This window comes from Gopherus evgoodei, chromosome 10, assembly GCF_007399415.2.
Source record: "Gopherus evgoodei ecotype Sinaloan lineage chromosome 10, rGopEvg1_v1.p, whole genome shotgun sequence".
NCBI lineage: Eukaryota > Metazoa > Chordata > Testudines > Testudinidae > Gopherus > Gopherus evgoodei.
Window position 1 is genome coordinate 34,384,759 of NC_044331.1, and position 15,273 is coordinate 34,400,031.

General features: G+C 39.5%; 1 protein-coding gene across 1 annotated transcript in view; it reads left to right on the forward strand.

Moving 5' to 3' along the window:
• RAB8B (RAB8B, member RAS oncogene family) overlaps positions 1–6,920 on the forward strand; it is a 45,137-nt gene extending 38,217 nt beyond the window's left edge. Inside the window, exons 7-8 of the mRNA XM_030577776.1 lie at positions 313–363; positions 2,847–6,920. Coding sequence (XP_030433636.1) covers positions 313–363; positions 2,847–2,939 — 144 coding nt within the window. The 3' untranslated portion in view covers positions 2,940–6,920. The remainder of the gene's footprint in view (positions 1–312; positions 364–2,846) is intronic.
• The last annotated feature ends 8,353 nt before the right edge of the window (positions 6,921–15,273 follow it).

The following is a 15,273-nucleotide window of genomic DNA, read 5'->3' on the forward strand; positions in this document are numbered from 1 at the left end:
AACCACATCACACAACTTGATACAATGTGGCACATGCTGCATCTTTGAATTTGGACTCTGGCCCTGAGTCTTTGCAAAGCAATCTAATATACAGCAATGGTCAGAGCTGCTCAACAGCAGGAGATGAGGTGAAGGATGCTGACCTAAACACTAGATTATAAAACGACTGTTGACGAATATGAGAGTATCCATTGCACACTTACTGCCTTTGATATAATTTTTAATATTGCATATTGTGTAGACCATGGTTACTAAACGTGTTAAATCATTCAATCTATTTTGTCTCTAATGTTCCCTTCTCCTTGGTTTCAGGCATTTTTCACACTTGCACGGGATATAATGACAAAACTCAACAGAAAAATGGTTTGTACCTTTTACTTTGCAGTACGTTAACTTTTATGCATGGTGCAGGCTGTTACAAGGACAGTGTTTAAAACACTTCAGTTTTAAACTTCTAGGAAAACCCACTGTTTCTATGGTAATCTAACTAGCAGCTTTGTGACTGGCAAAAGAAGCAGTCTCTGCGTAGACAAGTGAAGGCTGGCAATGCTGCTCTTACTGTTCAGCACTTGTGATTAAATTCTCTTCAAAACTATGCGGAGAACATCAAAGTTGCACAGAAACTTTCTTTAAATGAGAAATGCCAGAGTTAAGGTTCCACTCTGCCCCCTTGTGTGCATTCATTATAGCAGCAGTCTTTATTGCATGATCACACATTTCTCAGATACAACTCATTTGCTCTTTCTGTTGCTAAGACTAGGGTACTATGCAAAATATATTACATTGTACAAGTTTCTATTATGGTGCTATTCTTACAAATAGCATTTTTTTCCCTTCAGTAAGCATTCATTTTCCTTCTCATACACAAAAATGGTTGACCCTCTTTTTTGCTCACTTTCAAAAAATAAAAAACAGCTTCAGGCAGATATCATGCCTGAAAAGCTTTGTTAAAAGAAACTTTTTGCAAAGCTACATGCATTTGACAATGAGATATTTAACATGGAAAATGTTTAACCTTAAAGTTTCAGCTATAGTTTACTTGAATGACTCTTGAACATGAGAGGTTTGGGAATTGACCCAAAATTTACATGATCAATAAGAAGTGGTCCTCTCTATATGGGAGGGACAGGATACATAGAACAATGATTAGTCATCTTTACCGATTTCTAAAAAAAGCTTGTCCAAATGTCCTATGGGTAAACTACTTAAGTGACAAAATACTGAAAATTGAAGTCAGTGGACAAGAATTTAGCTATGCAAATCCTATTAATGTTAATGGCTCCCAATCCTGCTGGAAAGGTATAACAAGTGGGGTTCCGCAGGGGTCTGTTTTGGGACCGGTTCTGTTCAATATCTTCATCAATGATTTAGATGTTGGCATAGAAAGTACGCTTATTAAGTTTGCGGACGATACCAAACTGGGAGGGATTGCAACTGCTCTGGAGGACAGGGTCAAAATTCAAAATGATCTGGACAAATTGGAGAAATGGTCTGAGGTAAACAGGATGAAGTTCAATAAAGATAAATGCAAAGTGCTCCACTTAGGAAGGAACAATCAGTTTCACACATACAGAATGGGAAGAGACTGTCTAGGAAGGAGTATGGCAGAAAGAGATCTAGGGGTCATAGTGGACCACAAGCTTAATATGAGTCAACAGTGTGATACTGTTGCAAAAAAAGCAAACATGATTCTGGGATGCATTAACAGGTGTGTTGTAAACAAGACACGAGAAGTCATTCTTCCGCTTTACTCTGCGCTGGTTAGGCCTCAACTGGAGTATTGTGTCCAGTTCTGGGCACTGCATTTCAAGAAAGATGTGGAGAAATTGGAGAGGGTCCAGAGAAGAGCAACAAGAATGATTAAAGGTCTTGAGAACATGACCTATGAAGGAAGGCTGAAGGAATTGGGTTTGTTTAGTTTGGAAAAGAGAAGACTGAGAGGGGACCTGATAGCAGTTTTCAGGTATCTAAAAGGGTGTCATCAGGAGGAGGGAGAAAACTTGTTCACCTTGGCCTCCAATGGTAGAACAAGAAGCAATGGACTTAAACTGCAGCAAGGGAGATTTAGGTTGGACATTAGGAAAAAGTTCCTAACTGTCAGGGTAGTTAAACACTGGAATAGATTGCCTAGGGAAGTTGTGGAATCTCCATCGCTGGAGATATTTAAGAGTAGGTTAGATAAATGTCTATCAGGGATGGTCTAGACAGTATTTGGTCCTGCCATGAGGGCAGGGGACTGGACTCGATGACCTCTCGAGGTCCCTTCCAGTCCTAGAGTCTATGAGTTATGCAAACCATTTTTGCAAACTTTGTTCCTCAAATATCTTTCCTTTATTAAACAAAACTTCAGAAGAAAAAAAATGTTGTAGTGTGATTAAAATCTGTGGATCCCATAGTAGTCTACATCCTGTGTACAGATTATATATGGTATCTCTTTACCCACCATTAAACAACCATCTCCTGCTGAGAGGTGCATGGTACTTGTTGAATTTATATTTATAAATCTTAGAACATGAAGACTTTAAAAAGTCCTAAACTGTGCTGCAGGCTTCACGTAAATCATAAAGTTGGTCCTTGCCCCACTAAACTGTCTTACGAACTCAGTTGGCTGTTCTTTCAGGCTGGGATTTCCATATGGATGTATTAATAATATGGTAATTTTAGTTTCCAAACTATCCAGCTCCCAAGAGATTGTCAATTACCCAATAAAGCTGCCCCTCTGCTTACAAAAAAACAGTTGACGCCAATATTTCACTTATGCTTTGGATGCTGGGGAGTGAAAGAGAAGGGGGAATGTTAAGGCTGCTTTTCTCCATTCATAATGTAGGTGTTTTTGTTTTTTTCAGAATGACAACAGTTCACCAGGGGCCGGTGGGCCGGTGAAAATAACTGAAAATCGTTCGAAGAAGAGCAGCTTCTTTCGATGCACGCTACTTTGATGAACTCCTAATGATAGACTGCAGCACACTTAGAAGAACCTTTTCTGCTTCTTTGAAAGCACAGGGTCACAAAGCCTCAGAAATTATACCACCAAGCTGCTGCTGAGAGCTTCAATGAATGTTGACTGCGTTAAACAAAATACCAAGTGGATTTTGCTCACTAAGCCCATTGACCTGTCAGGCTCCTTTTTCTCAAATGTGGAAGCAATGAAGTGGAGACACACAAATGCAGGACTTAAGTTTCTTCATTACTTTCTGTTTTAATGCCTGTTGCAAAAGCTGCTACATTTCTTTTAACTTTGCACATCCATATTAGCCTTTTATTGTCTGTTACCGCACAATCTAACACTTGTTTGCACAGTTTATTGTCCTGTAAGTAAGTTCTTTAACAGATTTGTGCATTCTTTTACAAATTTATTTTAAAAAGCCAGAAGGAATAGATTAAACCACATCTCCAGTAGTCTTTGCTCTACACATGTGATCATATCTGCTATATGGATATGTTTAACATAATGGAGCTTATTAAAACAAATTGGCATTTAAGAACTTGTATAGGTTTTTATTCCATTTTTCTCACAAATGCACAAATCCATTCATACAGAAACTACTGCGTCTTCTTTTCCGAGTGTAGGACGTTTCTTTTTTCTATTGGTTTTTACCAAACTTAAGAAAATCTTTTTAGAGCAGAGTTGTCTTCTAAATAGACCTAGTTTTTGTTTCATTTGTTGAATGCACCCTTAAAGCATGTGAATGAATCCCAGTGATCATTCATTTTTCACCTAGTTTTCTTCTGTTAGCCCAACCCATCTGCTCCTTTGTTTTTGTTCTTCTTTCTAATGACACTTTAGTTGAGATTTTTAACATAGCACAGGTGAGCATCCTAGCTTTCACTTAAGTGACTTGTGGTAGCTAAAGTGAATGATTCTGTTCTCCAGTGTATGAAGAGTAATTAGTGATGCTGAGGATGTTTGCTTCACACCTCTAAACCTTGACCCTAGCTTCCTGTGTAGTCACTATAGTTATTAAGCCCCATCAGTAAAGAAAATGGCACACCAAGGCTTGTAATGCAATATTATGCAGCTGATACTGAATGTGTAATGCTTTTTGTCTGCACAGGCCATTACAGAAGTTAATCATCAGAAACTGGTGCAGTGATTTAGACTGTTAGAAGCCAAGTTGAAAATTAATTGCCTTTCTCATTCCTCTGAACACCTGCTACCTAGTTTATGTATTTTATCACTTATGTGTTTTTCAAAGATCTCTCTCCATGAGTGATTAAAACTGGTGCTTTAGTTTGTTGTGCCAAACTTGGACCATTGTTAGCTTTAACTACATATTTAAGAGTCCACCACTTTGATTATAAGGTGCAGGTGGATTGTCTTGTTGACAAACTGCTAACTTTTCTGACACATCTGCTTGTTTCACTACAGTCACTTAACTTTGTGGTAACAACCAGTCCACTGGTTAATATGTTAATGTTTCTCTCTGTTTTGGTTTGGGATGTCTCATATTGAATTTGTCATCTTGGGGTCTATCTCAAATATTTTGAAACTAATTCAGTGGCTTTCTACATATTCTCCCCACACCTCTACTTAATTACAATTAAAGTGATCCTTGTAATTAAATTTTGAGTCACAGTCTCCTATTCTTACTGAACTAGAAGGCACAGCAAAATATTTGAGGTAGCAAGAATGTTCAAAACAAAAAAACAACCCTAGCTGCTCTGGCCTATACTTTGCATTTTTTTTGGGACAGGCTAATGCAGTTAAGTTTTCTGTATGATGATAAAGTCCATTATGACTTCAGTTGTTATGAATGTTTAATTTTCAGTAATTTACCTCTGACTTGGTGTTGTAACACATAGATTTTTATCTTGGGGTTGTCTGCAAACCAGTACTGACATGTTCTGTGGTTGACAACTTTTACAGAATGCTTTGCTTATGTTGTATTTCCTCTGTCTTCTTTCTTTTTGGTTCTGTGTACAAACAAGATTAGTCTCCATGAACTTCCTTTTGAAAGAGCTTGTAAGTGAGAGTCTATAAAGTGCTTCTTGACGCAGCAGCAAATTGGGGTATCTGCTCTGTTGTATTAAAAAGAGAGAGAAAAATCCTTGCTATTTTCTTACATTTAGCTATGCTAAACTGTACATAAATTTGAGGTAAGACCATAGGAAGTTCACTTTATGCATGATAAAATGATGCAGTAAATATTTCACTTCGCTTAATGTTCATATAATGCTCATCTTTCTCTATTTGTAGAAGGACTTAGTGACAGATAATTTTTTCTGTCCCCCGCTGAAACTGAAGAATTCCAGTTTCATGTGAAAACATTATGGTCTTATGGATAAGGTAAAACAGATTTTTTTTTGCAGCAGTATTAAGTGGTTGAGGGGCCGCACTTTATCAGTATATTAACTTTTGATAATGGTCAACATAGACTTCTTTACTCATACAGTCTGCCAGACATTGAAAAATGTGCTGTTTTTTAGCATGTAAATCAGCTGATTATGTTTCACTGGGAACTTTTTTTCTAGCTATATTTTGCTTTAGGCAAGCAGACAAATAACTATGTTATATCTGAGCATCAGTTGCTGGGTGCTGCAGGTTTTCCTAATACCAGAATGATTGGTTTGTGCAGCCATTTTGTTATAACTTTACTCAAGACCTATAATCTTAACTTTTGAAAGACTCTTTAACTATACCTCAGCTAACGAATATTCTAATATACATTAAAACAAAAGTGATCCAACTCTTATTCATTATACAAAGCAGAAAATGTGCAGCCTGCCTTGCTCTAAAGACCTCCATTAGCCTTTAAGGAAAGGCAGGCATTTCTTTGGCTTTTGTTAGGAATAGAAGCTACTTGCTGTCAAGTTTGGGGTTTTCCCCCCCACAACTCTCTTCTTCCCTCCCAGTTTGTGCAGTGAGTTCTGTTTTTTTTCTAAATGGTGAGAAAACAGAACCTGAAAATATATGGTCTCAGTGCTTCTTTTGGTATAGCTTTCAATCCTGTGATCAGCAAACCATGCACATAAAATACTTAGTTCTTGTTGAGTAGACATAGAATACTTGATTTAGGTTTAGTTATTAAATCTCTTGAAGTTTAAATAATGTTAAAACTTCGAAACCACTTATTAAATGTAATGCAATTTACCTTTATTGAATGTGGGGGTTTCTACAGTACTAGTCAAGGTTTTTTAAAAGTGCAGTTTTATAAATGGGGTATTTCCTGTCACAAGTGCATTTCCTCTTTTAGTCTTTTGTTTGTCAAATAATTATTTTCACAAGCCAAAAGTGGAGGAGGGTGTATTTTTTGAGGGGAAAATTTTTTTTTTTTTTGAGAAGAACTCTTGGGTAACAACTTGGAAGATACACCAATAGTATATAACATGCATAAATGTATTGCTAATTTGTGGAAAAGCATCAGTCATCTGATTATGTAATCAAGTGAAATTTGCCATGTTAAAGTTTTTAAGAACAAGCTGTTTACAGATACTGGCTCCTTCCCTCTACTGCCCTTGAGCTGCTTATGCCACATTACTCTTATTAATATACATTGTATTTCAAAATGCCATGTAAAGGCAGGACTTCCCACTTTCTCTTTGTTTCCAGTGAATTTAAACTTTAGTGCATTCCTATGGCCTTATAAACATATATTTTGCAAATGACACTTTTACTTGGGATTACAATTATTTTAATGCAATATACAGTTACTAAATTCAGACTAAAAAGTATGGCCCTAAAGAAAATGCTTAGTTTTCAAATAGAATTGTTCTACCATGTGTGTTTAAGCACATTTGATCTCTGCTCCAAAGGCGTAATGTGAAAATCCTGCAGATTAAGTGGACTTGTCATGTTAACTTGTAAACTTAATCATTAATTGTGTACTGATACTGTGTTTAAAAAAGAATGGTTTTATTAATCCATGTGAACTTTTTTTACAACAATGTGCATCTCAAATAAAATTACATAATGAAAAACATTCAGCTTCTTCTATGAAGTAACTCCATGTAATCAGTCTTATGCAAGTTGCATTTCCACTCTATTCTAACACATGATTATGTTGGGGAGGGTCCAATTTAACTTATGCCTGAGGTTTTGTTTAACTTCAATAAACTTCCTGAATAGCTTGCTTGCTTGCTTCTGAAACTGACTTTTTTGGGAGTAGCTTCTTCAAGAACTTCTATCCCTATTCTAATTCCTTCTGCATCAGAACAAGGGGAAGTTCTAAGGTAATTACTAGGAGGGAACACTTGAGTATCTTAAAGATGTGTAAAGAGTGGGAATATTCTCCCAAAGCACGTGTTGAAAGCAAGAACGTGTTGAAAGCAAGACTAGACAAATACTAGTAGATGTAAAGAGAGGTGCAATCCTGCATTACCAGAGAGATGAGTGGGGTGGGAGAAGAAGTGGAAAGTATTGGGCCATCTAGTCAATCTTTAACATCTGTGATTAAATAAGCTTATGTGAGGAGGAGGAGAAAAATCTTTCATTCTCCAATAGACTTTGACCTTCTGAGGCACATACAATTGACTGCCCCCAGCAAATACTAGGACTGCCCAGGCTAATTCAAATGCTGAATGAGTATTGAGGTATCTGACAAAATTAATTGCTAACAATTACCTTACTAGCAGTACCGAACTTGGCAGTTAATACAGTTAATTTTGTCACTCGTATCTAAGCAATGGAGTTGTAATTTTAAACAGGGACTGTTCGGGAAAGGATTGAATCTATTGCATCAAAATGGAAAAATGAATGAACAAACAAAAGACATCTTGTCTTAACACTTTTCTATAATATCAGTATCCTTTATTTTAAAAAAATCTTCCCCAGAGGTCATCACCATTACTTCTTGTCTCCAAACTTAAAACCTCTACTGAATTCAGATTCTGCCAATGGCACCATAACATACCCATTTATGTAACTTTTCTGCCTCCCAGCAGGGTGGATTTGATTTACCATATGTACTCGTTCATTAGCCCGTGTGTTTATAAGCCGACCCCCCCCCCCACTAAGATGGTTAAGTAAAAATAGCAAAAACTGTATGACCCTTTCATAAGCCAACCCTATATTTCAGGGGTTGGCAAACGTTGGCTCCTGGCCCATTAGGGTAAGCCTCTAGCGGGCCTAGACATTTTGTTTACCTGGAGGCACGGAACCCCTCGGCTCCCAGTGGCCGTGGTTTGCTGTTCCCAGCTAATGGGAGCTGAGGGGCTCCTTGCCTGCAGAAACTCCAGGTAAACAAAACGACAGTGTATTAGATATTCAATTCAATGATTCCATGGAGTTTAAAATCATCAAATTTTGGTGTAGACCGGTTTTATAAGCCAACCCCCACTCTTTGTATCACTTTTTTACCAAAAATATTCGGCTTATGAATGTGTATATATAGTGTAAATCAAACTGATTTTAAATCATTTCAGTCACTAGTCAGGAAGACTTGATTTAATCATGGATTTCTGCATAAAAGTACATTCTTAATTCATATTCTTCACAACTCACAGATGTAGGTTTCATTTTTAGAGGATAAACACTCTAAGTGATTTTATTTTTAAAACTTTTCAGATTAGTTTTACAGCTATATCAGAAAATGAATGAATGGTTATTTCATTTGCCAAAGGTAATTGAAGCAGATATTTATGAAGTCATTGGGAGGTAAACTATCTCCAATTCAGCAGGTTCATCATTTAACATTTGAAGGCTTTTCTTGCCATGCTGTATTAGGAGGAGAACTTCACCAGACAGATATTTAAATTGCTTTATTGAACTAAAACAATGTTACATATTCTGGATTTTTTTTCTTCAACAGCAAACATATTTTAACAAAACAAGCGTATGAATTTTTGCATTTAGTTAAACATTCAAGTTTTTTTAAATCAGGGTTTTTTTGTTTTTAACTAAAATAGGAAAATGATTTTATTTTATTTTTTTTAAAAGTCAGACAAATTAAATCAACTATGACAGCCAGGTCAACATGAGAAACTTAAAATATTGGCTTCTGCAGATTATTCAGTTGTTTTTACCTTCATTTTCCAGTTTGTTAATGATCTGCAAAAGAGAAGCAGGCTTTCCTGCTTTTTCAGGTCCCATAGGATTTCTCAATTTGGAATGAATTAGTCCAAAGGAAGAAAATACTTTTTCTACACTGGCAGAAGAAGCTACTGCTGTTAAAAGTGAGATGATCACTTCAGCAGTCTCTGAATCAAAGTACTTAAGTGACTTTCACTGGTGTTGTTTTCTTTTAAACATCATCAGCAAACATATATTTCTTGAATGGGTGGGTCACTCTTAGCTCAGAAGTTTATTATAGTTGGTGTTATGGAGGGATGATTGCTGGATGTCCATGTCATAGCCAACTCCTCTTCTTAACCTTGGCGTAACGGGTTCGATCACAGAATCACCCCCCCCCCCCCCGGGAGCTGCCACCTGATATGCCAAGACTGCTTCTGCCCCTGTTTTCCTGCCCTGTCAGCTTAGGACTTCAGTGCCTTACCTGGTTTGAGCCAGACTTGCTAGCCTGCTGCAAACCCAGACTCAGGTCACGTCCCCTAACAGCTGTAGGCTTACCTGAAAGCAGCTAACAGAAGTGTTCTTGTCTTTAACACTCAGAGATGCCCAACTCCCAATGGGGTCTAAACCCAAATAAATCCATTATACTCTGTATACCCTGTATACTATATAAAGCTTATACAGGGTAAAGTAATAAATTGTTTGCCCTCTGTAACACTGACAGAGATTCACAGCTCTTAATACCTGGATGGGCAAACACATGTTCTGGGTTAATAAGTAAAAGGTAATTTTATTAAATACAGAAAGTAGAATTTAAGTGGTTTCAAGTAGTAACAGACAAAACAATCACCAAGCAAAATAAAATAAAACAAGCAAATCTATATCTAATCAAACTGAATATAGATAAGATTCTCCCCAGTTCTAGAATGCTTCCTTTGTTCCAGTTTCTTTCAGGTATTTTTGGGGGTAGAGAGGCTCTCTCTTTAGCCAGCTGAAGACCGAATGGAGGTGTCTCCCCTGGGCTTAAATAGACTTGTAGATGGAGAACCCCTCCTCTCTCCTATACAAAGTCCAGCTACAAAATGGAGTTTTGGAGTCACTTGGGCAAGTCACATGTCCATGCATGACTGAGTTCCTTACCAGCCAAGCCACATTCCTAGGAAAGCCTAGATTTGGATTGGTGTCTCCCAGTTCATTGTTGGCTTAAGTGTTTTGTGATTGGACACTTACTGAGAATAGTCTTATCAGGAAGCTGACCAACTGCTTCACTACAGCCTACTTAGAATCAAACAAGTATGCCACCAATATTATAACTTTCAAATACAAAAATTATACATGCATACAAATAGGATTAATAGATTCAGTAGATCATAACCTTTACAGAGATGTGTTATGTGGCATATGTAGCATAAAACACATTCTAGTTATGTTATATATATACACACACACAAGAATATTTCCGTAAGGCCTTATGGGGGCACCGACAGTCTCAGTTGGTACCTAATATTGAGAATATTTGCAAGAAATGAGCTGGAGATAGTGCTTGTCCCATTCATTTTTTAATGCTTGTAATTTAACTTTGTCATTGCATATTTCTCTTTTTAAGATCTCACTCAGTTCTTTCCAAATCTCAACAGCATCAGCAACAAAACAGCTATTTGCCTGTCCCTCCCTTCTCACATTTATCTCCAGACTTTTCCTTGTCCAGACCTATTCCACCCCAAACAATAGTCTAGTCATTGAACTTTTTGAAACTTTGCAATGTTAGAGAGAGGTAAAGGATTGGCTCTGAGTACACAAAATCATGGGTTTTTATCAACCCTGCCTCCCAGTTTGATTCTCACTTAGACATGGTGCACTACATATTTACCACTGAATGCAACTAGTGCCTAAACGGTTTCTAAAATCTTCCTTCTACATGTCCTTTGGCATAGCATAACACAAGAAGATATCCAACCTCTTCATTCTGAGAACCACTTCATAAGCGCTCCTGTCATGGACCACTACCACCTTGTCCCCATTGCTCATTCATGGTATTACTTTTTGTGAATCACCTAAACACCAGTTAGAGAACTGCAGACTTAGGGCCAGGTTTTTAGATGTGCTGATAACTTGCAGCTCCTGATTTGAACTGGTTTTTGATGCTCAGCATGTCTGATAATTGAGCCCTATGTCTCAAGTCTTGGGGATACAGTTGTTCATTTCCTCCCCTACAACAGCATCTTATTTTGTGTATATTCAGTTATTCTAATCTCTTCCCTCCATCTCCAATAGAAACTTCTACCCTTCATTTAAAGAAAATGGTGCTTTTATTAAAATTTGTGTAAATTCTCATCTTTATTTGGGTAAAATTAGTTTAATTTAGTGCCTTATCCGTCTCAAAAAAGATGACTTCTTTGAGTAGTGTCCCTATGGATGCTCCACTGTAGATGTGTTTTCATTCCTGTGCTGCTGTTCAGAGACCTTTGGTAGCAGTCCATCCTGCCTGCACATGTGCTGCTCTCCACCTGCCACAAGGCTAGCCAGCGCACGCAGACAGTCCCTCTTTAGTTCCTTCTGAACCGCCCCTGGCTAGAGACAGAGTTATAGCTGTCCACAGAGTAACTCTTTAGAACAGCTAATTTTAGCTTCTTTTGAAGCTTTTTCTTTGTTACTTCATTTGTATTTTTATTTGGCTGTCCCTAGAAAAAAGAAAGGGCTTGTCTTACGCCAACCCTCAGCTTCAAAAAGTGCCTCAGTTGCAAGGTATCTATCCCAGTGACTGACTGACATTCATAGGGTGTTTGCTGCCTGGGAGAGTACGTTCCATGAAAGTGGGCCTTGCCCAAATCTAGGAAAGACAGAGCACTAGGACTCAAAATCCTATTCGTAGAGTTAGCCCTTTAACTGCCAGAGTCCTGGGAGACAAGCTACTTACACAAGGTCTCTAATAAAAAGGTCTGTTAGTCCCTGTAGTGAGCCCTGATCAAGCCAAAATGTTCTCCGGCTCCATTGGTACTGATGGCACTTTTACTGAGCAAATTCCTGATTTTTTTTCGCAAGGATCAATTCAAGACCATAGTCAACAAGGGCCAACTGGTGGCTAAAACGTCCCTTCGGTCCACGCTAGATGCAGCTGACACAGTGGTATGCTTGATTTCTGCAGCCATAATGATTAGATAGGCTTCCTGGCTTCATTTATCCAGCTTCCCTAAAGAGGCCCAAATTACAGTAGAAGACCTTCCTTTTGAAGCGATGAAGTTATTTGCTGAGAAGACTGATTTCACATGTTGAAGTATTGTAGGGCAACTCTTCAATCCTTCAGGATCTATACTCCTGCCTACAAGAGAAAGTACAGCCCTCAGCCACCATTTAAACCCCACTCATCACAATGCATACCTCCACACTTGTCACAGAGATCTTACGAGCTACAGAGGAAGAAGCCTAGGTTCCCCAGATGAAAGCAGTCAGGATCTCAGCCAACTTCCTCTCAGCCATCCACCTCGAACAGTAGTTTTTGATGGGTTGGTCAGGTGCCTGTAAAACATTCACTTTGCCATCTTGTGCTGGAAAACCCCACCCATCTCTTCAGAGATAGTCTTAGTCCATTCTTTAGCACCTGGGAACCAATAATCTCTGACAAGTTGGTACTGGACATCATCCAGGATGGATACATCATCCATTTCTCCTCCCTCCCTTCTCCCAAACACTCTTCCCTGTTCCTCTTCAGGGACCCTTCTCATGAGATCTGCTACATCAGGAGAGCTACTGGGTCACATGCCTGTGGCTCCCCTGAACACCCGCAGCACCCCCGAGCTGTCCCCCCTCCAAGATTTAGTCAGGGTATATAGTAGAAGTCATGGACAGGCTCAGTATAGGAGCCTTAGAGCCTGTGCCCATACATCTTAGAGATTAATGCTTCTACTCTCACTACTTTCTAATACCAAAGAAAAAGGGAGACCTATACTAGACCTCAGAGTGCTCAACAGATATATCAAGGCACATAAGTTCAAGATGGTCACCCTATCAATGATTATTCCAGTATTAGAGAAAGGAGATTCGACCTCCAAAACTTCAAAATTTCCATCATACCAAGTCGCAGGTATTACCTCAGATTCATGCTAGACCAAGACCACTATCAGTACAGAGTACTCCCTTTTTGGCCTCTCATTGGCCACCAGGGCATTCTCCAAGGTCCTCTCAGTAGTGGCAGCCCACTTATGTTCTGAGGGCATCATGATTTATCCTTACCTGGATGACTGCCTTCTTGGGGCATGTTCTTTCACCAGAAGCCAGCAAATCACCCAGGCTACAGTGAATCTGGGCCTACAAATCAATGCACAAAAATTTACATTAACAGTGGTACAAAGACTAGGATTCATAGGCGCCAACCTGAGCTCCATCCAGGCAAAGGTGCTCTTCCCACATCACAGGTTCCTCAGCCTCTCCACACTGTTGGAGACAGTACAATCAGCCCCCAAATTTTGGCCAAACCCTGCCTCCAATTCTTGGGGCATATGGCCATGGGCGCATCAGATCAGTTATAGCTCATGCCAGACTACACATGAGACATCTCCAAGCCTGGTTGTTCTGTTTGCAGGCTGAACAGAGACAGCATAAACAAATTATTATTGATGCCCACCATCCAAGCAGTCCTTGGATCCAGTGAACGTATGTATGGGAATCCCATTTGTTCATCCTACCCACATTGTTACTCCTGCCACCAATGCATCCCTCATAGGATGGGGTGTGCATCTCAATGGTCTCATAGTGAAGACAAATGTTCGCTGTCCAAGATGTGCCTTCACATCAACCTGCTCAAACTCAGAACAATCAAATGCATGTGCTCTCTTTCCCCCCGCTGATCAGACACGCACACAAAAGTCATGACTGACAATGTGGCCTGCATGTATTATATAAATCAGGGACACACCAGATCACATTCCCTGTGCATGGAAGCACTAAAGTTATGGAACCGGTGCATTTCCCACAATATCTTAATATCAGTAGCCTAGCTGCCGGGAGTATGCAACATGACAGTGGACAACCTCAACCTCAAGTTACCATTCGACCACGAATGGGATATAAATTTGATTGTCCTACATTATATATTCTAGCAATGTGGGGACACTGACAGTAGACTTTTTTGCTACTTATCAGAACAAGAAATGTCCTCGGTACTGCTGTTCCAGACCAGGGATTGGACAACACTCTGTGGGGCACACTCTCCTCCTCCAATGGGACAAGGGTTTACTTTACACTTCATCCCCCATTCCCTCTAATTCTGAAAGTCCTGTTGAAAGTGAAAAGAGAGAAAGCAAACATCATACTGATTTGCTCCCACCTGGCCCAGGCAGATATGGTATACTTACCTGTCACAGCTAACACTCTGTGCAATAAAAGCAGCAAAGAATCCTGTGGCACCTTATAGACTAACAGACGTTTTGGAGCATGAGCTTTCGTGGGTGAATACCCACTTCGTCAGATGCATGTAGTGGAAATTTCCAGGGGCAGGTATATATATGCAAGCAAGCTAGAGATAATAAGGTTAGTTCAATCAGGGAGGATGAGGTCCTGTTGGTGCCAGATGTGTACCCAGAAGCCTCCTACTGCAAGACAAACCCAAGAAAGAAACCAACAGGACTCCACTGGCCATCACATACAGTCCCCAGCTAAAACCCCTCCAATGCATCATCAGGGATCTACAACCCATCCTGGACAATGATCCCACACTTTCACAGGCCTTGGATGGCAGGCCAGTCCTCGCCCGCAGACAACCTGCCAACCTGAAGCATATTCTCACCAGTAACTGCACACCGCACCATAATAACTCTAGCTCAGGAACCAATCCATGCAACAAACCTCGATGCCAAATCTGCTCACATAGCTACACCAGCGACGCCATCACAGGACCTAACCAGATCAGCCACACCATCACTGGTTCATTCACCTGCACGTCCACCAATGTAATATACGCCATCATATGCCAGCAATGCCCCTCTGCTATGTACATCGGCCAAACTGGACTGTCTCTACGGAAAAGGATAAATGGACACAAATCAGATATTAGGAATGGCAATATACAAAAACCTGTAGGAGAACACTTCAACCTCCCTGGCCACACTATAGCAGATCTTAAGGTGGCCATTCTGCAGCAAAAAAACTTCAGGACCAGATTTCAATGAGAAACTGCTGAGCTTCGGTTCATCTGCAAATTTGACACCATCGGCTCAGAATTAAACAAAGACTGTGAATGGCTTGCCAACTACAAAACCAGTTTCTCCTCCCTTGGTTTTCACACCTCAACTGCTAGAACAGGGCCTCATCCTCCCTGATTGAACTAACCT